The 27,451-nt window shown below is 37.7% G+C and overlaps 1 protein-coding gene across 1 annotated transcript in view; it reads right to left on the bottom strand.

The window, feature by feature from the left end:
* The window catches only part of galnt9 (polypeptide N-acetylgalactosaminyltransferase 9), an 82,646-nt gene that overhangs the window by 14,782 nt on the left and 40,413 nt on the right, over nucleotides 1-27,451 (bottom strand). Inside the window, exons 5-6 of the mRNA XM_056746896.1 lie at nucleotides 19,115-19,312; nucleotides 10,173-10,290 (exon numbers count right to left, since the gene is read on the bottom strand). Coding sequence (XP_056602874.1) covers nucleotides 10,173-10,290; nucleotides 19,115-19,312 — 316 coding nt within the window. The remainder of the gene's footprint in view (nucleotides 1-10,172; nucleotides 10,291-19,114; nucleotides 19,313-27,451) is intronic.

Here is a 27,451-nt window from a genome sequence, read left to right as displayed (position 1 = left end):
TGAGGAGATGGTTAAAAACCAGCTTGAAGCGACAAACAGGGAGAGAGAAACCAGCTGGCAACACTGGAACTTGCCTGACACATGATAGTAAACGGAACATGGGTCAATTTATTGTGTTTTTAATGACTTGATGCTATTATGCGCGAAAGAGTAAACAACACTTGGTTTTACTGTGTGTTCACTTACAGAGCTTTCTGTTGCTTGAAAACAGACTATTTATCAGGACTATTTCTAATTCTGGAAACCTCTTATTACCATTCATTTGCCGCTCTGATTCCACTTGCAATGCGCAAAACAATGCAGGCTCACTCTTGCTCAAATCCACGGTAAATTCCCCAACGCTATAATTTCTTACATGTGTTTTAATGATACATTGAGATGGTGGTCTAGTGGGTTAAACCACTGAACTGGTAAATCAAAGGTTGCTGGTTCGATCCCAGCATCCACCACCAGTGTGTCCTTGAGCAAGACACTTTACTCCACGGGGATTGTCCCTGTAATAAGTGCTTTGGATAAAAGCGTCTGCCAAATGACTAAAATGTAAAATGTACATTGAAATCGGCAAAAGCGCATGCGCAGGGTTCGGTACCCTGGTGTGTACCTGAGTTCGCGTGACAGCTTTTACATTAGCGGCTTTTCATGCGAATCGTGCTCCATTCCAAACTTATCTGCAAGCCACCTGAAAGCTATCTAAGGGGGGCCTCACCCAAAGAGCAGCCTAGGGGCCCCTGACCACCTTAATCCGCCCCTAACAGTAGGCTAACGTCATGCAGGTCACGTTCTCGCGACTTCCTGCAGGTCTCTGTCTTCAGAACATTAGCAAAACAAATCAGACAATGTCTCGCTCTCTGCCTGGACACAGGAGCCATGTTGATGAAATAATGAGTGTTGAAGAGAGGAGACAGACACACATTTACCTCATGCTGAGGGGTGGACTGTCATTATTGACTTCCAGTTTTCTCCAGCTGTAATTAAGCAGACTGAAGACATCAAGGTCAAAAAACACATGGAAGAAGATGGTGGCAAAACATTCGGGGTTGTGAAAACTGTTCACAACATAAACACACATGAATTCCATCACTGAACATATTTCTGAATGTTCAACAGATTGCCTTTATTTTATATTTATTTGTATGCGGATGACAGTGTTATTGACAGAATTTTGAAGTGACAATAATTCTTTCAATCAAGATTTTATTTCTTAAAACTTGTATTGAATGCAAATAAAACAAGAAATAGTGAATCTGGTATTGTCATTTTTTGTTAACTTTACTCCGTATTACAAAAAGTACATTTAATTGGTACTTTACTTCAGTAAAGTACCAACATGTTCACTAACATGTTTTTCATTCAAGTAAGAATAAAATTTCTTCAGATACTGTGTGCTTTAAGAATTCTTAAAGGTACAATGTGTAGGATTTTGAAGGATTTATTCACCTAAATGTAATATATAATACAAAACTATGTTGTGAGTGGTGAAGAAATACCTTACAAAATGAAACGAAATGTTTATATTACCTTACAATGAGCCATTTTATGTATATACACCGCGGGCACACCCTTACATGTAATTTATTAATGTGCACAGCCATGTTTCTATAGTAGCACTACACGGACAAACTAAGCGCGTTTCGTAAAACGAAAGATGCGCGAGAATATGTTCTTCTTCTTCGGCTGTTTTTTGGGGCAGCTTCAAAGCGACTACATAGAAGGATTAGCAGAAGAAGAGGAAGAACAATAACAGCATTTACTTGTCGTGTTTTTTAGTAGAAATATAAACGGTTCTTTGTTGCAGTAAGAAGCAAAATTTGCGCTAATGGCGGACCACACATACTCCGCACAAGAGCCGTTAGAGCGTCAATCTGTTCGTTCAAAAAAGAGAAAATACGACGCAGCAGGGCGAAGTCGAGACAAAAAACGGCAGAAAACCCGAATAAACATCGGCATGGCTTTTCCCAAATGGAGGGCACTGAAGCAGGAAAAGGGTTTGCTAAGCGACGCCGAAGTTGCAAGCTTTCTGCTGGACCGGTAAGTTTGTCTAATTTCCGCAATATAAGTGAAGTGTTTGTTTGATAGCTTTAGCTAATAGATGAGCATGAGCATCAAGTGAGTTTTTCTTGTTTTTAGCACTTTGTTATTGTACTATAATTCCTTTTTGCATGGCCGTGTGCAAATCAAGTTAGAAATCATTTTTACAATCATAATTTGCATACATCGGGTGTAAATTATATTATAATACTGCTTAGCCTCTGTGCATACAAATGTGTAATTTAATAATTGATAGGATAAAATCCAAACTTCCACGTTGCATAGTTTATCAGTAATACAGTGTCAACGAAGATTTGAGAAGATACAATTGATCAATTGGGGTGATGCCTTACTTTAGCATTAGCAAGCGGTTTAAATAGGCTGTATGTTACGAACCAAGTTACCGTGCCATTAACAAACAAATCTATTATTCTCAAACAATCTGAATATTAATCCGTCTGCTTGGCGTTCACATTCAAAGGCTTATAGACAGCATCTTTTTGCAATTTTTTGCCTCTCTATCAGAAATGAAAGTATTTTATTTGCTGTCAAATTATTTGACTCTTGTACCTTGTTCCTACTTTGTTCCTAAAGAAAATGTTTAGGTGTATAATTTGGTATCTGTAACATTTTTCGAGTCATTGAATTGTAAGTGTTTATCTCTTTAGGCTGTCTATCTTGGCCAGGACACTGGGGTGGGCAATATTACGATCTTGAAGGCGTCCTCGATCCACTTTTCAACGGAATCGCAAGGATCGTGATCTTGTCTGTCTTCTAAAACAAGACATGTTCGGTATCATTCAGAGCTACACGGCTCTCACAGACCCATTGGCGTATGACATTGAAGACTTGTGCTGCGAGTCTCCAGCGAGCCATAAAACTATGCAAGTGCATTAGACAGATCGGCTTGTTTGTGTTAAGTGTTTTGTCCTTGTGCTTGTTTGTGTGACGTTAATCAATGTTTTCCATTAGTTTTAGTCTATTTTGTGATTGAAACTCGTTTCCCGGCTGCATTGAGAGCACTATGATTTCCGTGAGCCGAACGCAGAGTCCTGCTATTTAAACCTGTCATCTGCCGGTTCTGTGTGAGTGAATGTGTTGCACAGTTTAACGTGCAACACAAGTGACGCTAATTGATTTGTATGTGACTCATTGTATGACGACATAAACACATGAACATCAATTCCAGAGATGCCCTGAGAGTTTCTTTCAGGTGCATTCAACTGTTTTCACTGTTTGAGAAAAACTATTGTCACTGAACTACACACACCGAAACTCAAGTGTCTGTGGGATCGTCTTCACAACGACCTATCACAATAAAAGACAGGTTAACCTAAACGCTCAAATGAAAAAATAGTGTTCTATAGTATTTGATATAGCAAATTGTTACTAAAGGCCTAGTAAGTACTTTAGTAAACTACAGTATTTTTATGTGGACAAATATATTACTATTGTATAGTAAAAAATGGACACACATTACAAAACAAAAATTGTATTACCCTAAGTGATCCATTTGTATATACCATTAATGTTATTAGTTGTTAGTCTATTTATGTGATGACCTGCATTTGTGTTTTATAAAGATCATAACAGACATTTTATTCTCACTATACATGTCAACTGTTTGACCTGTGCTAAAAAACTTTAAACCTCTGTAGCACCAGTGCTATGTGCAAAAAAGTTAATGTACAGCCAAATCTAATCGTGGATCGAGATTCTTTGTTATGAAGATCGTGATATGCTTTTTTGGGAATAGCCCAGCCGGACATTGATGTAAAAGAGATGTTTTGTCTCAGAGAGGCTTTTTTTCATGCCTAAAAAATTTAAAGAAATGCATAAATGAACAAGTGTTCAAAATTGTTTGAGAATAAATCTTTAATTGCACCTTACCAACAACCTTGAATTGTTTAAATGTTAACTTTGAAAGTAGAAAACACAACTATCTAAATCAATAATGGCCAATTGAGTGATGTCTTTTCGATTATTTTTAAAGAGTTACATCATCTTGTACAAGGTCTGAAACATAAAAAATCTCTTCCTTTTTGGTTTCTAAGCACTCTCTCTCTCTACCCCTCATTCTTTCTATGACAGGGAACAGACAAAGCTCTGCCATTCATTATTTTAATCATGTTAATTATATCAGACGGTTTTATGTGATGTGCGGCTCAGATCAAGCACTGGCTAATTTAATTGGACCCTCTTGCCAGCTTCTGCTCTGCGAGTCATATTTCAATGATCAGCTTTTATTGATGATCATTACAATGATAAAAATAGCAATAAAAGGACGAGACTTAGCGCCGTCACACTTATGAATAGATAAAAGTGCCACGGTAACTCAAAGTGAAATTTGGAAAAATCTACCAGATACGATTCCCCTTTCCTAAAAAATATTCACAAGAATGGAAATTCAGGCTGTTATTTTCAGCTCCATGAAAAAAATACTGTGGCAGTACCGTGGTAGAATGCCAAAGGAGAGATTGTAATACCATGTTACTTAAAATATATCACGATTCTTAACAATTCCCATTCAAACACTATTCAATTTCCATGATATTACCAATGTATTACCAACCATGGTACGTTTTGTGAAAAATGTGGTATATGCTTTAATGAACTCAGCTGAACTTCTTATGTTTTCTGTAGAGCAGGGGTTTTCAAACTGGGGTCCGAGAACCCCCAGGAGCCGCGAGAAAGTGATGATAGTCAGCTGAAAAGTCTAGAGAATAATTGTAAAACAAAAAATATTAATATTAAAATGTTAATTTATTTAAATAAACAGGAATGAAATTGAATAAAGACATTATATTTAAATAAAAACTTCAACAAAATTGTTGGTGATTAATTTAGTAAACAGATTAAGTTCACAGTAAGTCAATAAAAGCATTGTTATAAATAAGATAAAATAATAATTCAATATAACAATAAAAACAAAAAGTATAACAAATTAAATATATAATAATGTTACTTAATAGAAACAATATTTAGACTTGATTTTTTTTTTTTTTAAACATAAGGATGCTCATACTTGGGGGTCCGTGGGATCTAAAAGATAAAAAACTGCTATAGTGCAACATATCAACCACAGGAACAAATTAAACAAAAAACTTTATACTAGGACAGGAAGGATACATTTGGATAGATGTGCCTGGCTTTGCTACTGAAGTATGACAGAAATGCCTCAAGCGTAAAAGCTTCTGTCCACTGTGAGAAACTAAGAGAAGATAATCAACTTTTTTTCGCCCTTTGGTGACAAATCTGTTTAAGATTTCCAATTACATATAAATTTTTCCTCCCAGCTCCCACAATCACAATCAGAGATGCACAGGCAGAGTTTCATCCTGCGAGCGTTACTAAATGAATTATTATTCCCCCGTCAGCCGTCACTAACTGTGTTTGCTGAGCATCTTTAAACTGTTTGCATTGAGTTGCACTGTAATACCTTTCGCAAAGACATGAAGAGGATATAAAAGCAAAAACGAAATGCAACTGGACGATGCTGTATGCTAAAGGCACATTTTAAAGAAGAAGGTATACATTTAAATATGTTTCATCAGAGGATCACTTTATACGTGTAAATGTATATATTTGCACTAATGTGCTTTGTTTGAAGTAAAATTCTATATCAATTTCTAGGCCAGTCATGCACAGTGAGGTGCTGTGGGGGTCTTAAAGCACACCAGGAAAAATAATAACCTCACGCAGAGCATGTAATGATGTATAATACAGTTTGAAGGTTAATGTAAAGTTTGGGCTCAGGGACGTTAGATCTCATAAATCAAAACTTGACTTTAAACTGTCAAATTACTGCAGGTACGCAATAAACCAACGCTTTACACATACAGTATAAAAACAATTTTAGTGACAAAATCTGTTTCTGTCTATATTTCTGTCTGTTTGTCTGTCAATCTATAATATATCTTTCTATGATATGTGTGTTTTTCTGTCATTCTATGATCTATCTATGATTACTTTTTCCTGAATTTATGGTTGATAACCTGCAGTTTCCCCCCCACGAGTGCCTATTGGTAGAGTACTGAGATCAGACCAACCTAGCCAGGAGAAAACCACCATAACAAGAACAACATTCATCCATTCCTTCCACTATAACATTGTCAACCACAAAGTTATTTGCTCCCTGAGTACAGTGATGGCTAGAACACTATGTAATAAGGTACAGCAGTGTAAGAGGACTTACCACCACACACGCTCATCCCTGCAGAAGCAGTCTCCTGAAACATAATGATCTTTGGTATGCATCTAAAACCTCATATTTGCTATAACGGAGCCAATCTCTGGGGTCCCTGGTGTGCCTGTGTCTTATTTCTTTTCTTTTCTCTTCACTAAACACAAAACAGTGGAGATAAAATGAGTTTGTTCCAGATTCACAGGGTGAGCTAAGCCTAATGGAAATTATAAACCTCAATTTTGGCTCAGAAGGAAAGAATCTCATTGTACCGCAAAAGAAACATCTGAAGAAACATCTTTTGCTTGCATCTATATGAGCTCATTCTGTTTAGTAATATTCATTTTGTCAGCTGTCAAACAGATTTATTGGAAATCAGTTATACACATAACTTGATAACAATGAACATAATGAATGAATGATGAATGAATGAATATGAGGGTACATGAATTTGAAAGATAATGACCCACCTTGATATGCTATTTACTATAAACATGAACAAATAAGAATTGTCATTTAAATTACACTGGGACTTAAGCTTAAGACATAACTGTACATATGTAGAAGAGAATCTGTCTAACTGATTTTCTAAACAAACTTATAAATATTCCTTTTCTCTCCAAATTAAAGCAAAAAGCTGCGCTGATTAATATGGACATTTACCAGATAGTAACGCAATTGCAATTTATCCGTTTACATAAAGCTTGCACAAGGAAAGACAGATCTGCCACGAACAAATAGATTTGTGAACCAAAGTTCAAATTAACAAGACAAAGTCTGCGCTTTTGAGTCCATTAAACTGCACACTATTGAGCAAAGGGCAAAGCAATTGCAAATGTGCAATACGGAGGAAAGATACTCTTAAAAAAATTAAAAGCTTTACAATACACCAACACGATTCAAAGGTCACCTTCGTCCTCTTCCTTTGCTGGTTTGTTTAGTATTTGCCTTTCATGTACAGAACTGTATGTGAGTGTGGGTGGGTTTATAAAAAAGTAACCATGGATCAAAAATACCTGCTTGCCCTAAAAAAATAAGAAAATGCTCCTATTCTTTGAAGCTTTGAAGCAAGAACAAAAGGTCAGTATATACTGCGGACATACAGGCCAGCCTAGGATGTTTACATATATTTCTAAATAAAAAAATGTTAATCGCTCTCTTTTTTAATGGCTTTAAGTGATTGCTATATAAATAAATGTAAAGGTACTGTTACTTAATCTGGTTTATTATATCTTTTGAATCATTAATGTCATTTCTGATTGCATCTGAGCTATACAGAATCTCTTTTCTTGTTTTCACAGTCATTAGTTTAATTAGAACTGACTACAGCAGAAGAAACCATGACGGGATCATGGGAGCCATTGAGAGATTTAAATAAGTCTGGACAACCTCTGTCTTCTCAGGGATAATTGTTCAACTCTTTTCTGGAGAACAAAAATAGGGTACTGAATCTCAGAAGGTACATCTGCAGATATATATATATATACTATGAAAACGTGTGCATACACAAGTAAATTACTGATTAACTATTAAGATACCATCTGATAACAGAGTGTGAGGCGGGTCAGAGACTGCATATTTTAGTACAGCTTTTATACAACGTTACATTTTCAAACAGAACGTGAGAGCAGCGCAGAACTGTTCCCAGAGAACATATTGCACATACACGAATAATGTATGTGCAATAGGGCAGTCTGGCCTAATGGTTAGAGAGTCAGACTAGACCAGAAGGTTGCCGGTTCGATTCTCATGGCCGGCAAGGAACGACTGACCAAATGTTCCCATACTATAATTGTGATAACCAAAGTTTATGGATGATGGGTTCACTTTACGAGGCCCTTCTTGAATTGAGGAGCAGGGAAGATGTCACTCCTTAACAAATTTGACTAAAATGCAATTTCTTTGGACTGTAAGTGTCAGTTAAGCCCTTTTTGAAGCGCATTTGAGCAGTTTTAATTTCCCTCGTGGGTATTTTGTATAACTGTACTCTCATTATCCTGCTTGAATTCCGTCTCATGTTTTTCAGCCGGCATGTCACCTATTTTATTGGAGCCCATTGGATCTGTATTAAACCAATGTCCTTCCATCAGATAAAGTTCAACAGCTGGATGTCCAGCAGCACTCGTCTGAGGGACTTAAAGAGACGGACAGGCAAAATCATTCAATCTCAGCAACCAAATATCGTGCCAGGTTTGACTCTGCACCTCCAACTCTCTTTTCGAGGTACATTAAGGCAGGTTGTCTATTCGGTGTGGCATAAGGTTAATTATTAAATATGTAGCTGCCAGTCAAAGCTATCCCTCCTGAATGCACTGCATCAGCTTTGGAGGATTACCAGAGGCTGAGATGGAGCATATGTATTGTGCACATGTTCAGCATCTATAAGCATCTTAAAGGGGAGAATTCGCTGTATTTGCTAAATTGGCAATTCGGTCACTTTTATGATACAAGAAACCTTTCGCAGGAGCTAATGATGGAATAAATGGAATTCATGTTGAACTGCTGGTTGTAGTCAAATGGTGGAGTGGCCGGTACAGAAAGCCACACCCTATCACGATCTTTCACTTACATATGAAACTATTGCCTTATACTAGAAGTGTACATGTACAAGTGACATACTGTGAATGGCGATGGACTACACAAACCAAATTAACCATGGATTTAAACAAGTAAAGGAGCAAACTTTTGTAAGTGCAACTAACTGATCACCATTTGTACTATCATAGATTTTACCAAAAAATACAATGGTTAAACTATGATTCTTCTGGTGAGGCTACAGTAAATTTTGGTTACTAAAGTTCCAAAAAAAAAAAACTATGGTTAGTACTATATATATAACACAATATACCAGTATTGAAATAACCGTGATATTAAAATCCACAAATGTGACTGATACCATACTTAATTTATTTTTAATAATTATTTTGATGTATATCATGGTTATATTTTTATTGTGAATACTTTTGAACACGATAATTATGTAGTAAATATCTGATATATTACAATAATATGAATCATTATGGTTATTAATATCACAATTATTATCAATATATAGACATGTTCATCGGACGCAGGCGCCTGGCCCTAAGTCAAATTCAAAGTTTAGTTTTCAAAAGGGCTGAAGAGAGACAATTTTGTTGATTCAAGCTAAAAGCAATTCACATTTACATTTTTCAGCATTATTTCTATTTGATTGATGTCACATGTTACTCTGACAGCTGTGACTGAGACATTTGGACTAATAGACAATTGAAACTCCAAAGAGTTCCATAGTTTAATTTAACATCAAGCTGAAAATCATTTTCTGTCAACCAACTCTGAAACTGGATCTCGAAAATGAATTAACATTTTTTTTAATCCAAATTATGCAAATCTTCCGAGGATATTCAACAGCCCATGGACGGAACATTTTCTGAATTTAAATCTAGAGTTTAATTCTCCGCCGATTCAAACCACGTGGGCCATGAAATTTCTCTTAGGGCTACCGCATAGAAATCTACTTTTCTTTGTACCCCACCGCCTTTTAAGCATTCAAGCCTGTATAATTTGGTGCAGAGCGCGTTCAGTTCCTGTAGGCAAGGCATTTACTTCTCGATGGTGTGTGGGATGTGCATGCTCACTCCCCTAACAGTTTCTAGTATGACGCCTTGGGCATGAACGCATGAAGCGGTGTAATTAAACGTCTGTCAAACGTTGAGGGTTTGAAGATAGCGTTAATTATAACGTCACCCGAGATTATACAGGGAGGGTGGCCACAACGCTGAATTGTTGTTTCTGAGAGGCTATAATATGATAAAATGGCTCCATGCTCGATGAATTCCAATTACACGAATCCACTGGAGTATAATCGTCTAAGTAGCGCATAACAAACAAGGCGGACCATTCCATGTTTCAAAATATTCCACGATCAAACGCTATACAAACAGCGATGTCAATGTGATTTCGTAATGACCGTACTTACTCTCATGCCAAGCTCGATGTTCTCTCCTCCATAGACCTCCATGCCTGGGTCAAGCAGTCCGATTTCTCCAAAATACTCACGGTCCACCACAAAAGAGCAACCAATCATGGCAGGGGTCCTGAAATACATATAGAGCAATGAATAGGAGCCAAAAAAACTGCCATTTTATTTAATCATTAACTTTCATATGCACCAAAATAAAAAAGCACAGTAATAAACAGTAACTGTCTATCTATTTGTCTGTCTCTGTCTGTCTGCCTCTCTTGAGCTGTCTGTCTATATATTGTATATGTCTAACTATTTATCTGTCCATTCGTCCATCCCTGATACAGCTGGGACAGAAAAAGGCAGAACTAAATGGTGCTGGTGAATCACTGTAATAGCTCTTGGAGAAAGAAAGAAGTTGACTGCAAAGGTTTCTGATTCAGAGGTTGTGAATGTTGGCCTTTGACAGACTGACAATAATTTCTGTGTGGGAGTGTGATGAGCCAATAGCCACATATACAGAACAGACTGAAATATACACCACATACAGCCCTTTTGAGTTATTATTCATAAAATACAGAGTGTTTGTTTGTTCATCTGAGGGCTGCTCTTTTGTTCAAACCTCTTTCTTTCTCTTCTAGGTTTCTAAGCTCCACATATGGCAGTCTGCTGAGAAGGCAGTTATATATATACGGTGTGTGAGGTCAGAGGTACAACGGGCTAAGAACTCCCTGGGTAAAGGACCCTTGAAACTTTATTTTCTCCCTCAATACTGCATAACAACAACACCACCACATATCATCTCTCTGTCACAATGCACTACATGAACAAATGTCTGCTGGTCCACAAATTCTGTGCGTGCACTGATAATCTGAAGGCATTTCACATGATAACTAATGAAGAAGTCAAAATGTATTTGATAATGAAGAAAAAGACAGATTCATTTATTTATGTGGTGTATACAGTATGTGGCTCTAAGAGACTGAGAGAGAGAGTCGCGACAGTGGAAGTTCAGAATTTCCTAGTGTCGAGTGAGTCATGGAGCCTTCAGATAGTTCAAGGAGGTTATGTTTTATCTTTAAATGCATTATTTCTTTCTTTTTTAAATCAAACCTACAGCTTTAAATGGGTTAAACTTTTCTCACAATCGGTCTGTTTAGCCGCAGCTCCATATTTTACTAGTATCTTCCGGGAACTATTGAGAGGCTCCATGAACCATCAATGCTGTGAGAAACTGTTCCATTGGAGTCAACAGAGTTGAGGCATCTCTATATCAATGGCTCTCGTGGCTCTAAGATAAAACACCCACAGTTCACCCAAAAATTAAAATTCTTTCATCCTTTATTAACTCTCTTGTCATTCCAAACTAGTACAACTTTCCTCTGCAGAGCCCCCCAATTTTTTTTTTTAAGTTTGTAACCAAACAACATTGGCGCCAACTGGTTTCCTTTGTATAGTTACAAAACCAGTGAGACATTTCTTAAAATATCTTCTTTTGTGTTCCAGAGGAAAAAAGGGGTCATATACAGGATTTGAATGACATGAGGCAGAATAAATAATGACAGAATTTCTATTTTGGGGTAAACTATACCCTTACAAAAAGTACTGTGCTAATAATATGGTAAACAGATGGAAAGTAAAAGAAGATATTTTTATGATTTGGTATAATCTGTGAAGAAGTCCACATGAGGAGGTAGCTAGTAGGGATGCACTGATAGGATTTTTTTGGCCGATTTTAACAAACAACTGTCTTCCGATATTGGTTAATTGCATAGTACTATACAATACTATCTTCTTTTCTGCATTCAATTAATTTTACTGAACATGAATTGGATCAATTCAACATTTTAAGAGAGCCACAATTTAAAATAAAAAGACATAAAGACAACATGACAATCTTCAAAGGTGATTTTTGCTATCCAATATTTCTTTTATTAACAACATTAACTCATTTTTGACTTAACATTTATTTATTAATGAACTTGAATAAAGTCAGTGCTGTTGCTATTTAATTATTTTGCTCAGAAATGTTTGATTATTAAGACATGCAACTTATTGCCTCCATTCAGTTAATTTATAAACCATTGGTTTCATCCTTTTTCATTCTATAGCCGATATGTCGATGGTGTTAAATTAATCTAATATCAGCAGATTAATATCGTTGGCAGATACATTTCGGTGTGTCCTAGCCATGCTAGTAGCTAGCTAAAAAAAGTCCTGTCAATGTGGAGTACAACCAGAGCTCTGTTTGAACATTTGCAAACATTGCATGACTTATAAAAGTTTGATTCTGTTGAAAAACTTTGGTCAGATCTGTGGTTTCCAGCAATCACAGCACAGGCCAAGATGCTAAGCCTGTCAAATCTCTATAGACGAAAGATCCGCTGTGTTTCGTAACCTCAAATTGAGTTTGTCCTTGGTTTGACATTTTGGTGGGCTAGAACTGAATAGTTTGCTGGCTAACAACAGTTGGCCTTCTTTTAGGCTAATGAATGCTGGTCATACCAACAACAGTTAGTGTGCTCCATTCTAAGAAAAGCAAACAAAATGTAAGTTCTGTTAAAAATTCTGGGAAAGGAAAATGTTTAATTTATAACAATATTGATTTTATTGTTAAATATGTTTGCAGAATGCATGGCAATTACTATATAGATATTTTTCCAAAGAGCGTGGAGTTTGAAAATAAGTGTTCATTGTAAAGATTGCTAGATTCACCAAATAAACAAACTACCCTTTTGTATGTCATAAAGTTAGATATTCAAAACGATTACCTGATGTCTTCTTCTAAAATGTTGTATCGCTGCAATATCTAATTATTTTGTATTTAAATCCATCTTAAATGAATTATTTACAAATATATGTTTTCACAATGAGATTAAAGGATCCTTTTCTATTGATCAAGGACAAAAAAGCTGCCAAAACTAAGCCCCCACCATAAAGGGATACTTCACCCAAAAATGAAATTTCTGCCATGAATAACTCACCCTTAACTTGTTCTGAACCAGTTTAAATGTCTTTGTTCGGTTGAACGAAAAGAAAGATATTTGGAAGAATGTTAGCAACTGGGAGTTCTGGGGCACCATTGACTACCACAGTGGAAAAAAATTACAATGGCAGTCAAATTCGCCCCAGAATGGTTTGATTTCCTAAATTCTTCCAAATACCTGTTTAACAGGATAAAATAATTATACAATAATTCTTTCTACTTTGGTAGTCTATGATGTCACAGAAATATCAGTTGCCAACATTCTTTCAAATATCTTTCTCTGTGTTCATCAGGACGAACAGAAAGAAATGTATTCAAGTTTGGAGTAAATGATAAAATAATTGTTATTTGTTGGTGAACTATCCCTTTAAAGTTTCCATATTTTTGGAACTGACTGCTTGTTTACAGACATTTGAACGGGACATTTTCCTTCATCTAGCAGTTATTAGGAGTAATGTAAATAAACAGTGTTGCAGTTTGCATGAGTATTGGGATCCTCTGTGCTGAATAGCCACAGGCAGGCTGAACTGCAGTAGATACACAGAGAACTTAGGAGAAGTGGAGCTGGAATGATTTCCAATAACTCAACTCATTGACAAGCCGTGGGCCTACAGGCAGCTATTTTAACCTGTCAATACAAGCACTTGTGATGAGAGCTGCATAGAAAATGACTCCTGTAATGAGATTCTGCACAAACATATTGTTACCTCAGGTGACGCAAATGATGCTTATATGTGATGCTTTTTTTAATAGAAAGGTGAGGTACAGCCAAAATCAGTCTGAGAAGAATAATCGTGTTTGGTTTAAATGAGTTTGTTAAGGAAAGCTACAATCTATAACTTTTGCTTCTATATTGCCGTCTGTGTTTGGAACTAGGAATTGTAACTTATTGTTACTTATTGACTTTCTCTGATCCCAATATTAGAACAATTTCTTTGTAAATGTCTTTGTTCTGTTAACCAAAAAAGAAGATATTTTGAAGAATGTACGAAAGCACCCAGTTCTGGCGCACTTTTGACTGCCATTGTCATTTATCCTACTATAGTAGTAAATGGTTGCCAAGAACTGTTTGGTTACAAGCATTCTCCTAAATATATTTCTCTGTGTTCATCAGAACAAAGAAATTTATAAAGATTTGGAACAACTCGTGGGTGAGTAATATTCAAGTTTTGACCTTTAAATAAAGTCAAACTGACATTTCCTACGAAATTATAGACGATAGCTCAAAATTTAAATAATTATTATAAGCTTACCGGTCAGAATAAGGGTTATTTTTGAAAATATCTTTATATGTACTTGCTCAATAACAGATTTTTCTTCATCTCTAACCAAAAACAGATTGCATCTTGAAATGTTAGTGTTTAAATTTATTAGACAACCCATCACAATAATGAGACAACAACTTTTTTTAAGAGTCAAAACTTGTTTAAAACTAAAAAATGTATTGTCATTTATTAATTTGAAAAATCAAACTTTCTTAGAAACTTAAAAAATGTTTTGTCACATATTACGCAAATAACAAACTGAAACAACAAAATAGTCTTTATTCACACATAATAACCAAAAACATTTTGTATGGCCTTCTTTGGCCTTTTTTGCCATTTATTCACTTATCCACAATGTCTGTTGTAATTGACTGTAATTGGGCATCTGACTAAAAAAGTAATACAGTGCTTTACTATTTGTTCTGCCTGCCTTGTAAAACAGTAAATTCTGAAATTCAAATAACAACAATAATTATATTTTAGCATTAGAAATGTTTCTTTGATTAAAGAGCTTTCACATACTGATGTTTAAACCATTAGAGAAATGTAAAAAAAGGATTTTGGTAATCACCAATACTATTAGTTTAGGGCAGTCTAGTAAATGTGTTAAGCACTGTTTATTTTGTAAGGATGTACAGTTTTAGTATTATTTTATGCCAACGTTTTTGGAACACGATTGATAAACTACATGCTTTTCGCTCTGGACTCCAAGCATCTTTTATTAAGTTTGACAGTATAAAAAGAAAAAAAAAGATAAAAACTTTCAGTAACCAATACGAGTCATCATGGGATGGACTCCAGTTATATTGGGCTCCAGGCCTAGTTTCTCCTTCCAAAAAGCTATCAGTCATTCAGATGAATAATGAATGAGATCTCTGCTGTGCTGATACTCTCACACAATAGTGACCTAAACCAGATTTCATACGAAATGAAAAAGTTCACTCTCTGTTGGCAGGTCACAGTCACGGCTCTTGGGGGTTTCAGGCTGAGCTGTAATAAAGCTCACTTCGCTAAGTTGGTTTTGAGCATAAAATGGGCTAATTTACTGTAGTAACTGATGATCTGAGAAGGGCACCATGGACTGCAAACGACCATGGTGAATCTTAAAGGGTCAGTTTAACACAAACAAACAAAAAATGTATCAATCGCCCATCCTCATGTTACTCCAAATCTGTATGACTTTCATTCTTTTGCAGAACACAAAAGAAGATATTTTGTAGAACATTGGAAACCAAATAACATAGGGTGCCATGACTTCCATTGTATAGAATCAAAACCACAATTTCTCAAAATAACTTCTTGTGTTCCACGGACACACAGAAAGGCATTCACGGAGTTTGAAACTAATGGTGCATAAATCATGAATGAATTTTTATTTTAGTTGAAATATCTCTTTAAATAAGTGGAGTTCCCTTTCTGTCGGTCTCTTGACGTTGTGTCGAGAACGACAAATGGGGTTCGCCCTTGAGAACCAATCAACTCTGACTACTATAAAAATGGCCAATGAAAAGGAAGCCGGCGTGCATCATTCATTTACCTTTTGTTCTTCAGAGCCTTCGCTCATGACTACGGACAAAACAAATTCAATGAATTCTTCTTCTTCTACATTGCCGGATCTACGACGTAGCAGCGGATCGTCCCTACCTGCAGCGTCTTGGCGGTTCCGGAGGTGTTAGAGATTTTTTTTCTAAAAAGGTCCTTTTCAGGACTGAGCATTCTCCAGCGCGGCATGTCCCGCTGTTCTCTTGGGTGCGTGCACCCTCATCGAGGAGGGGGATGGACACGATCGCTGCATTAGGTGTCTGGGCGTCCAGCACGCTGAAGCAGCGTTCGTTGACACATCTTGCCCGCACTACGGGAAGATTGTCATTCAGAAGTTGGGGTCACGGGTGGCTATCTTCCTACGGGAACCAGCCACCCGGGCCATGACATCGGTGGCTACGGCCCCGAAGTCCGTCTGTATTAGCAGCGTTAGTGATGTGGGGACCTCTGCGAACGTAAACCCGCCAGCCCGGTGCTCACGGGCCGATCGTACCCAGGGAGAACAACATCGGGCCCGACCTTCACAGCCACGGCTCTGATCGGTCGGTACGGGACGGCTCCTGCCTCGTCACCAAAGCCGGACCCTTTTCAGGGCCTGGCGCCCACTTACTCACAGAGATTTTCTGTTATCCCCGGATGTACTTGCAGCCGATCGCACACTGGGGAGGCGTAGGGTCGTACACACACGACAGCTATTCCACCACTCTCAAACCGACAGTGCGTGCAGCTGTCCCGCCAGGCAGGCAAAAAGGTGTTGCCGTTACGATGGCTACGCCAAAACTCCTTCCCAAGGGTTAACAACCTTCGTGTAGACCCGGTGTTAGCCCACGTCCTATGTGACGACATGTAGGACTGGAATCCGAGGGGCGTATGCCTGCGAAAGCACCTTCCCACCCTCCAAGAGGTTGGGTCAGTGTGCTATCTACCTTTTTTCTTACCCAAACACATGGCTTAGAAACTGGTACCTCACTAACATTCCTTCTTACCCAGACACTGGTTAAGAACAGGCATTCCTTCCATCACTAAGCAAGCACCCCCTGGGGGTTGGCTGGGCAGAGCCGCCTTCCCCCTTAGGCCAGAACACCATTCGAACAATCACAGATAGCTCTAACCGGACCTAGTGCTACCGGACGCTGTAACACCCCCCCCCCCCCGGGCCGTTCCGTCTGATATATTTTCATGAGAATGGTTCCTGTCAGGATCTCAGTCTTTGTCATGGTCTTGTGTGTGTTTTGTTTGGTCTTTTCGTGGAGAATCGTTTTATCATCCTCCACGTGTTTGGTGTCTATGTCACTGGCCCCGCCCCCCATGTCTCCTCATCAGGCTTTCCCCTCACCGGGTTTCCATCACCTCATCACCCACACTCCTGTTGCTTGTCCCCATTAGTACTCTCCCCTGGTTTCTCATTATTTACTGTCTTATTATTTTCCGCTGATAGTTCCCCTCTATTTAAATCCCTCTTGTGCTCTCGTCCAGCGTCAGACCGTTGCGTGATATATGCCAGTTCTGACTGCCTCAGTCTTGTGTGTCTAGCACTGTTAAAGTCTTGTTAAATTATATTAGTTACTTAGTTCCGCTTCTTGAATTCGTCACAGCTCCAGTGTTTTTGTCTCGTCATTATTTCTACCTATACCTCCTAGTGTTCTCTGGCACACCGGATCTCCGTTCTTCCCACTACCAGCACCTCTCCACTAAAGAACGTCAGGCGCATCTGGATTCATCCGGCGGGTCGAGACTCCTCCCTGCTGAGCATTCGCTCCTGGAGGACTCAAGAGATCCAGTTCGGATTATTCTCAGATTCTAACCATGAGTGCCGGTGGGTAGAGGCTTCTCCCCACGCACTCACGAAGAGACACAGTCCTAGATTCTCCTCTTATTTCTTTGTGGACTGTACCAAATAAACAGATTTCCAGCAATTGAGTCTCCGACCCTGCCTTGATGCCCGATGACTCCTGAGATAGGCGCAGGCTCCCCGTGACCCGAGGTAGTTCGGATAAGCGGTAGAAAATGGAATGGAATGGAGTCTCCGACCCTCTGTTTTCACTACAAGTCATGACAGGTTCCCACTCTTGGTAACCCATGAGCTTCCCCAGGTGGAACTCCACCTCGCGGTTAACTACTCAGTCTGCACGTTCCATGCGTTCTCCTCCAAGGACAAGACCATACTTATATCCACCATATTCCTCTCCGCGGGTAGGAGGTGGCCTCTGCAGCGCATCCCTGATTAAGAACTGCGCTTACCCGGTGTAAACCCGAGCCGGATGGCCTCTCGCCCGTAGAGAGCTAAGGCCCCTTCCGTTAAAGGTTACCGGTCAGGGCTGTACCCATCTTTCTCCTAGAAAGCTCTGGAACCCCTCGACCACCCGGATGGAAGGTTACAGGTTCGCGAAAGCTTCGAGCTGACACGCCCAGGCCTGTTACTGTCGCTTTGCTAGAAATTGTGACGCGATACAGCTTTGTGGCGTTTTCCATAGGTAACCCCATCTGACGGCTCGACACAACGCCGAGAGACTGACAGAAAGGGAACGTCTTGGTAACGTATGTAACCTCAGTTCCCTGATGGAGGAAACGAGACGTAGTGTTCCTTATGCCACAAACACGTATTGTATTCTGCTGCAGTCGTGAGAGGCCCTCAGGCTTTTCAGAACAAGAGGTAAACGAATGCCTTATATCGGACATCCGGGTGCGGAGACCAGAATGCAAATTTCATTCGCCAAATTTCATTGGCCTTTTCTATAGTAGTCAGAGTTGATTGGTTCTCAAGGGCGAATCCCATCTGTCGTTCTCGACACAACGTCTCGGTCCCTCCATCAGGGAACTGAGGTTACATACGTAACAAAGACGTTTTCCTATCCTCTTGCATTACTTTAAAATTTTAATGATTAATTCATCTGAAGGTCGATCAAGGCCATGAAGTACAGGAAATAAATGAAAAACGATGATAAAATTATATACTTTTAAGAATTCAAGTTGTTAAAGTGCCATAAAGGAATCGCCCCATCGACAAAACTTTCACGTAAATAAAAACATTCATGTTTCTCTTTAAAAAATGAAAGAAAAACCCTTCTTATCACTCTTAAAATATTAAACTCTTATATCCCTGGTCATTTATATTTTAGATAATGTCTTCATGCATTATTAAGTAGACCACTGGCTGCCCTCACCTTATGGGGGCAGTCTCATCTCCTTTGTCCAACCAATCCTGCGGAGGAATGATATACATGCACCAGAGTCCCCAGTTGTATCCGTGAGCTGCATTGGCATATTGCTGCACCTCAAACGTGTTGTACTTGATATTATCTATCGCAGGAAGGATTATCCTAGTGTGATCTTCTTTCACTCTGGTGAGGATAGGCTCCGCCCTGAATTAGTGATAGAGGAGAGAGGTGGAAGAGAAAGACAGATAAAGAGTTCAGAAATATCAAGCCTTTCTATACAAATTCAGTTTGAAATATTCTTGACTGAGCACAGAGCAACTGTGGTAAACTCAAGATAGCAGGTGTTAGGATGTCAATGTGAAATGTTGTTACATCATTTTGTTATAAACATTCTCAAAACATCTACACCACAGGCGTACTGGATTGACAGAAAATTACATAACTTTGCAACTGGGAAACATTTTAAAGTAGGATAGCGTTTAGCATTTTTGTAGAATAAATTTACTAAGTAAATCATGATGATTTTGTCTGCACTTGCTTTCTACATTAAGAAGTAAAATTGCGTTTAAACGAAGTACAATGCAAGTTTCAAATAACCTTTTCTCAGATATTTTTCTATATGTGCACTCAAACAGCATTATTCCAAAGTCAATAAATGGTTAAATTAGTTGATCAGTGTATATTTTAAGGTCAAGCTGACTTACTAATGCAACTACGCCACCATCAATCCCGTAACCAACCTTGAAAGTTTAGCACTCAACTCCCATAGAAGTTTCACTTAGACTTTCAATGTAACATTTCTCGGCAATTCACACTATAATCTACCTTTCACGACTATGCACCTCTGTAAAGTGGGTTTTCGGCACTTATAGGATGAATTTTCTACATAGTGTAGAAAATGACCCACTCCTACACAAAAATTTCAAAGTTAAGCACTGTACATTTTTAAAACATAATGATATACACAAATCTAGTTAAAATCACAGAAGCATGCAAACTTAACAAACTCGACTCGAAGCATTATTTACAAAAAAGTTACAACATAATAAAACTATGACATACACAAATGTTAATTGAAATATTCTAAAAATAAATTATATAAATAAGAAAATATCATTCAATGTCATACCGTCCTTAATAGGATACATTCAAATTTGGTCATTGTTTATTCACCCTCATGTTGTTCAAGATCTATACATAACTTTCTTCAGTGGAACACAAACAAACATTTTTTGAGATATGTTTCAGGGATTTTGTGTCTATACAATGAAAGTCAAGGGGAATCAATGTCGTCTGGTTTCATGATCTTCTTTTCTGTTCTGCAGAATAACATGAGGGTGAATAAATGATGACCAAATTTTTATTGATCCCATTAAGGATGATATGACATTTTTTTGTAAAGATTTTGCTATACTGTGAATAAAAAAACAATCTGTTCGGTTTGAATTGTTTTATAATTGAGATACAACTCTCCAATACTCTCTCTATCTTGCCTTTGATGTATAATTAAAGGTGTTGTTTTCATATTTCACATTAAAGCTTTTCCATTTGTAGGAAACATTAAATGTTTTTCACACACTTAATTGTAACACAGAAATGTCTTTAACAATTTATCAGCGTAAATAACTGTAATATAATGAAGTTTCACATTCTATTTATTCAACTCCTGCGTTGACACTTAAAACCAAGTGGCCGTTTCCAAGAATCATTCTAGGTAGGAAATTGAGTTTGTCACATTTGGATATAAGCTTGTATTCCATAATCAAAACGATGTTGGGTTAAATGAAGCACAATCAAGTCTGACAGTCCAATCATCACATATTGACATCTTCAGCAGATGCAAACACACGACTAGACTTTGTGTGGTTACAAAAGGTGTTTCAGGCAGGTCTGGGTGAACATTCGCTTTTAGATTGAATATATTTTTTGTTCCGACACTTTCATTTTTGAAATTTTACGTTTCTAATTTATGCACGGGCAACTTATAACACACCAAAGATACAGAAAAAAGTCGCTAACAGACCAAAGATTTTGAAATAAGTCGCTTTTTATCCAAAGCGACTTACAAATGAAGTAACAATAGAAGCAATTGGAACAATCTTTTAGGATAGAAAGGGTAGAAAGGAACTAATCGGTCAGGCACTAATGTAAGAGATGTGTTTTCAGCTGATCTTGTAGCAGCAGGCAGATCATTCCACAAATGTGGAACAGATCCAGAGAAGGTATGCGAGTGTGATTTCTTTCCCTTTAAAACGTCACTATTCCAGCTTCATCTTCATAACATCTCATCCTTGATGTCCTTCCTCTTTGTCTTCGCTTTTTTTATTAAGGTCATCCTTAAAAAGCTCAATCACATTAACGCAATGATCACCTGCAAGAGATGCGTTTTAATGGGGCGGTGAGCGCAAAAAAACAGCATGCTGAGAGGTTTCTTAATGTAAATGTCCATCTGGCACACCAGAGCCCTTTAAAAGGATCAATGGATAGAGATTGACGAGTATGTTTAATGCCAACCAGTCTGTCATCAGGGGACACGGTCCTCGAGTCATTCCTCGATCCCTCATAGTTCTGTTTATCCTAAGGTCTATTATAAAAAAGACCAAAACCATATTGGAAATAAAAAGAGTTAAAGGTGCTGTGTGTAATCTTTTGGAGGATTTATGGACAGATATGAAATATAATTTACATAACGATATCTTCAGAGGCACATAAAGATGTTACATAATGAAACGTTATGTTTTTATTACCTTAGAATGAGCTATTTCTACCTACATACACCGTAGTCCCCTTGCATGGAATATGCCATGTTGTTTCTACTCTAGCCAGACAAACTGCTCTACAGAGCCCGTTTCGTGCAAACTGTATCTCCTTCGGCAAACAAGCAAAAACGTGACGACATCTTAGCCCCGTGTCAGCCTCCATAGTCTTTCGAAAGTGAGGGGTGGAGTGAGCCATTGGTTGCAATTCACAACCTCACTACCAGATGTCGCAATTGTATTGTATACCTCACTACCAGATGCCCATATTTTATACACTGGACAACGCCTGATCTTTTGTCCAAGCACAGTTCTGAAATAGCACGAGAAGGACGCAGCATATGTTAGGGAGGTGAGAAGGTACCGATACACTAACCTTGCAAGAGAAATCATCCCTCTTGTGAATCTACACATTCATCTTATTCAGTCCTTGGGCAACTGGCATCATAGCCCCGACCAGGTACATGTAAGATCCCCAAGGATCCACTCTGGTCTATAATAAACTAGAGGTGTACAGATGAGATTCCACACTTTCATTGGACACTGATGGATATCCCATCCTGCTTTGGTTAAAAGATTTTGCGTCATCTACCAGTTTCAAACAATCTGCAAATCCAGCGTTAAATATACTGTATACTGTTTAACATTAATATAACACTGTATAACATTAATTACAATGACAATTTATTTATATAGCCCAATTAATAACAACTTTTGTTGACCAATGTTCTTTCTAGTAAAACACAAACAAGGTATATGATAAAAAAAGAACACAAAGAAGAAAATCATACAAATATCCCATCAGCCATATTCTTGAGAATATAGAAACGTCTTTAGCCTGGATTTAAACATATTAAGAGAACAAGCTTGTCTAATGGATAGTGGCAAGGCATTCCAAGGCCTGGGGAAAGCAATACAAAAAGAATGATCACCCCTGCACTTAATCCTCGATTTAGGGGTAAACAATAGATCCTGGTTGGAAGACCGAAGTGATCTAGTAGGTCGATACTGAGTCAGTAACTCAGAGAGATAAGTAGGGTTTAAACCATTTAGAGATTAAAAAACTAGATTTTAAAATCCACTCTGGAACGAACAGGCAACCAATGTAGTCAGCGTAAATAGGAGTAATATGCTCCCTCTCTTTAGCCCCACGTAGAAGTCAAGCTGCATCATTTTGAGCAAGCGGGATAAAGCTCTCTGGCTAATCCCACAATAAAGTGATTCAAGTCTAGATGAAACAAAAGCGTGAATTACTTTTAAAAAAAAGCAAGCTTTAACAACTGAATTTATTTGAACAAACTTTAGGCCATCATCAAAAATGAAACTCAGTTTTTCTACCCATGATTTCAAACTCTGAGACATCCGACCCAAATCCAATGTCATAGAATTTGAAAATTCAGACAGGTTAAAAAATATAATTTGCTTTTCATTCAAAATGTAACAATTTAATGAGAACCAACCCTTTACATACGCCAAACATGCCATAAGAGACAGAATTTTGTTTAACAGGCAAATAAACCTGGGTGCCATCTGCATAACAATTAAAAGACAACCCATGATTTCAAAAAATCAAACCAAGAGGGAGAATATAGGGAGAAAAAAGCAAAGGAGCCAAAATAGAACCCTGTGGAACCCCACAGGGCAAAAAAGCTTTACGCGAGTATTGTTCACCCATCTTAACTGAAAAACTCTTATTTGCAAAAACGATTTAAACCAATCTAAAGCAACCCCTCTTAAACCAACACATTGTTCTAAACAATCAATGAGAACAGCATGGTCGACTGTGTCAAAAGCAGCCGTCAAATCTTAAGGCACAAGCACTGTAAAATCACCCGATTCACATGATATTAAAATATCGTTGAGAACCTTCAGATTGAGAACATAAACCTTCCTCTTGGAGATGAAAGTCAGGTTGGAAATGGGTCTAAAATTTAAATAAATTAAATAAAATAAAAAAATTTGAGCAGTGGATAAACCACTGCATGCTTTAAACTGTCAGGCATAATGCCAGATTCTAAGAATCGATTTACTATACTCAAAGGATATGGAGCAACATCAATAACTTTCTTAAATAACAAAGGAGGAAGAATATCCATAGACGTTTTGCATTTTCCACTGCTTTCTGATAGTCCTTTTAATTCTCTAAAGAAACATGAAGCCTGTCCTTTTTCCACTTTCGTTACTCTCTTCTGCAGCATTGCTGAGAGAGCAAATAGAATCATCAATCCAGGGTCAGATCATGTTTTTGATTCAAATGTCCTTAAAGGAACCATTGCATTTAACACAGTTAAACAGGTAGAATAAACCTAAAGAGGAGTACCTCAATGCAAGCATCGTAAGAAAAATAGACAATATCTGGAAACAGGATTCGATTGCTGTTTTTGAAACTTTGATTATGTTTTTTGGGTGTTTAACAATGGTGTTCGTGTTTCTAGTTTCAACACTTTATATTTCTAATATTTCAAGTCTATTGTTCACCACTGTCCCTCTTCCAACAAAACGATTGGATTACCCTCCTTCCAAAATGCTCTGATTGGTATTCTTATTACCATGTGTGCGTGTGTGCTTTTTCGGGGGAAATAGCCCACGAAAGGAATAAGGACCTCTCACGTCACCAAGAGCCATGTTTGAAAAAATCTGAAATTTACATGAAAGCTGAGTGAGTGTATTTGGCATAGAAATACGCTGTTATATGTCCAAATCTTTTTTTCAGCCTGGGAATCCCATTTAACAGTGAAATAAAGTCAGAATCCATGAAACAGTGTTGAACCCCCCCTTTAATAGAAATTGTATTTATAAAGGGAACTACAGTGGTTAGAAGGGGATGTGAGAAAATACTGCTGATGAGGAAACCGGGTACAAATTTAGCAAAAGTGATAACCAAATGGACCACCGCATCAAAAGCACACATAAGAGAATACAAAACATTCATACATTTTTCCTAAGCTTGATCCCATTGTGTGATCTTATTTTTTTCAAAGGGATATTGGTTCTTGTTGCATTTGATATGTTGTTTTGCAGTATCTTGTGTTTCCTGCATTGATCATATCCAGGGTGCATCTTGGTAATCCATTTATCCTTGTATATTTAAGCCATCTTGTTTTCATTCCTCTGCTAGATCCATGGTTAGGTCTTCTTTCATGAATATGACTCTCGTATCTAGTTTAGCTCACTCAAAAATCTATGACCATGAATAATACAAAAAACAACCCACAAAAAAATACTTACCAACATACATCTACAAAACCCTAGGGAACACACATGGGGAACGATTTATTCTATTGTAATGCTCCTTTTCAGACCAACCAAAAGCCGGAATATATAACCTGTCATAACACAGGCATGAAAAAAGATGTATGGCCCACGATCACGCCAGCAAGTCACAAACTGAAAACAAAAGAAAAAGAGAGAGGAAAAACAACTACTTTAAGGTATCATAGCGCCTTGGCACACACTAGACAGAAACATAAGGCTAGACTCAAAACAAACACATCGCTCCACAGGACAGTGTGTGACAGGAGCAAAGAGAATAAAGGAAAAGAAGTTCAAATCTTACAGAAAAACAGACAGGAACTGAAAATCGTAAAAAGAAATATGTTAGCGACTGTATACAATTCACCATGCTTCATCCAGCATTTCTCCCCTTAAACTGAATTTAATTCTGTTAAACTTGGATTGTTCCTGTATTAACGGCGCTGCTGGTAATTGGTAGGAGTAATTATAAAAGCAATCCCATTGGACACAAAGTGGGCAAAAGGGCAAGGCGCAGAAGGGCAGCAGTTGTTGCGTCAATTGGAAGGCTGCACCCTTCAAAGGTCACATTTTTAGGCTGCATGTGTCAACGAGGTTAATTTAGGTTTTATTTCAGAAAAGCATCCGTTTCATTTCAAGGTAAGAATGAAACTACAATGATTACATCTTAAGAGAAATAAATATTAATTTAAAAATGTTTTTTTAACCTCAATGACGTATGCACTCGACAATTGCGACCACCGGAGGACGCAGCCTTCGAATTGAGACGCAGCGAGTGATTAATCATTTTATCCACAGGATACACCATAATCTCTTCAGCAGAGGAATAAACAAAAGAAATGACAGATATCTAACAAGAATGAACAAAATTTGAATCTGCATTTAGTGTTAAACACTCTCAAAAGTGAAAGTGCTAAAAAGGGCTCTTTGCAGCCATAAAATAACCATTGTTTGATACCCTAAAGAAACTTTCCAAGGCTTTTATAGTCTGTAGATCTCATCTCCAGTACAAAAAAACTTTTAAGCAATAAAATGGTTTTGTGGACAGGTTCTTTATGAAATCATACAGCCCGACAAATAACTTTTTACGAGAGCATACGAGAGTCTACTAGGCTGGATGATATTGGAGAAAAATATGACAAGCGATACTTGCTAAATGCAATATGCCATAATATAATAATACTTTAGGTTTGTAAGACCAATTTAAATTACAATAAAATATATGTCAAAACTAACAATTGTTACTAACAATAAAAAATTATTTGTATGTAAAATATAAATGTATTTTTTCTTGGAAAAGAAAGCATCATTAATTCTAAAGTAACCAGCCACGTTTTACTGTTGCTGTAACGCGGAGGGTTTGACAGATTATCCCATTAAGGGTTGCGGATCCATTTGCAGGTCTGAAGAAGTTTATTAAATGATGACAACATAAAGATCAAAACTAAGAAACTCGTAATTTACATGACAAACTGAGAACTAGAAACATAACAAAAGCTATAACAGGCCAAGGACAAGAACCAGATTTACCCAATACATCGACTGACACAGGACAAATGAAACACTACGGACATTTATACACATGGGAAAACAATTCGGCAAACAGGGAACACCTGACAACAATAAACATTGAAACAATAATCAAAGAAACTACAAAGAACTACAAAATGACATGGGGAAACAGGAACTCAGGAAAACAAACAAAAAGTCCAAAAGACAGGGAACACGAATGAATCGTGACAGTTGCGGTGCAAAAAGAAGAATCTTACAACGTTATTGCAAGCCATTGCATGTGCATATTGTAATATTGCTGCTGTCCTTCTGAAACGTTATTTTTGATTTATTTGTGAAAATGCTGGTTTTAAACATCCCCGGTTTCGAAGATGTGCAAAATTTCAACAGATTGTGCAGTCCTGTGTACTGTACATTCTGTAGTCTTGGGAAAAATATTTTATGTAATTCTATTGCTGTTATAATCTATTTAATAATAATATGAGATGTCCACCTGTATTGTATATGTACTAATAAAAACCTTCTGTAGAGGAATGTTATATCATATACTTGCTAAAACACTGTCAAACGCAAGAATCCAACTCGCTTCAAACGCTCATGACTTCTCCTCTATCTCTTATTTCACTTGACTTGACATGTCATCTTTGGGAAGTTAGTTTCGCTGTATCCTTCCTGTCCTTTGCTTTTACAGATAGCCCAGGAACACAGTCCACAGAGGATTACGCCAACGTCTGTGTGACATATCTAGAATTAGGAAACGTCTTCTCATGTGCCTCTATCAGAAAATGAAATCTTGCCTCACTCACTGAGGACCCCATGAACA

Source organism: Triplophysa dalaica, chromosome 4 (assembly GCF_015846415.1).
Source record: "Triplophysa dalaica isolate WHDGS20190420 chromosome 4, ASM1584641v1, whole genome shotgun sequence".
NCBI classification, from domain to species: Eukaryota; Metazoa; Chordata; class Actinopteri; order Cypriniformes; family Nemacheilidae; genus Triplophysa; species Triplophysa dalaica.
The sequence above is the reverse complement of the archived record's forward strand: the minus strand, read 5'-3'. Positions and strand labels throughout refer to the sequence as shown.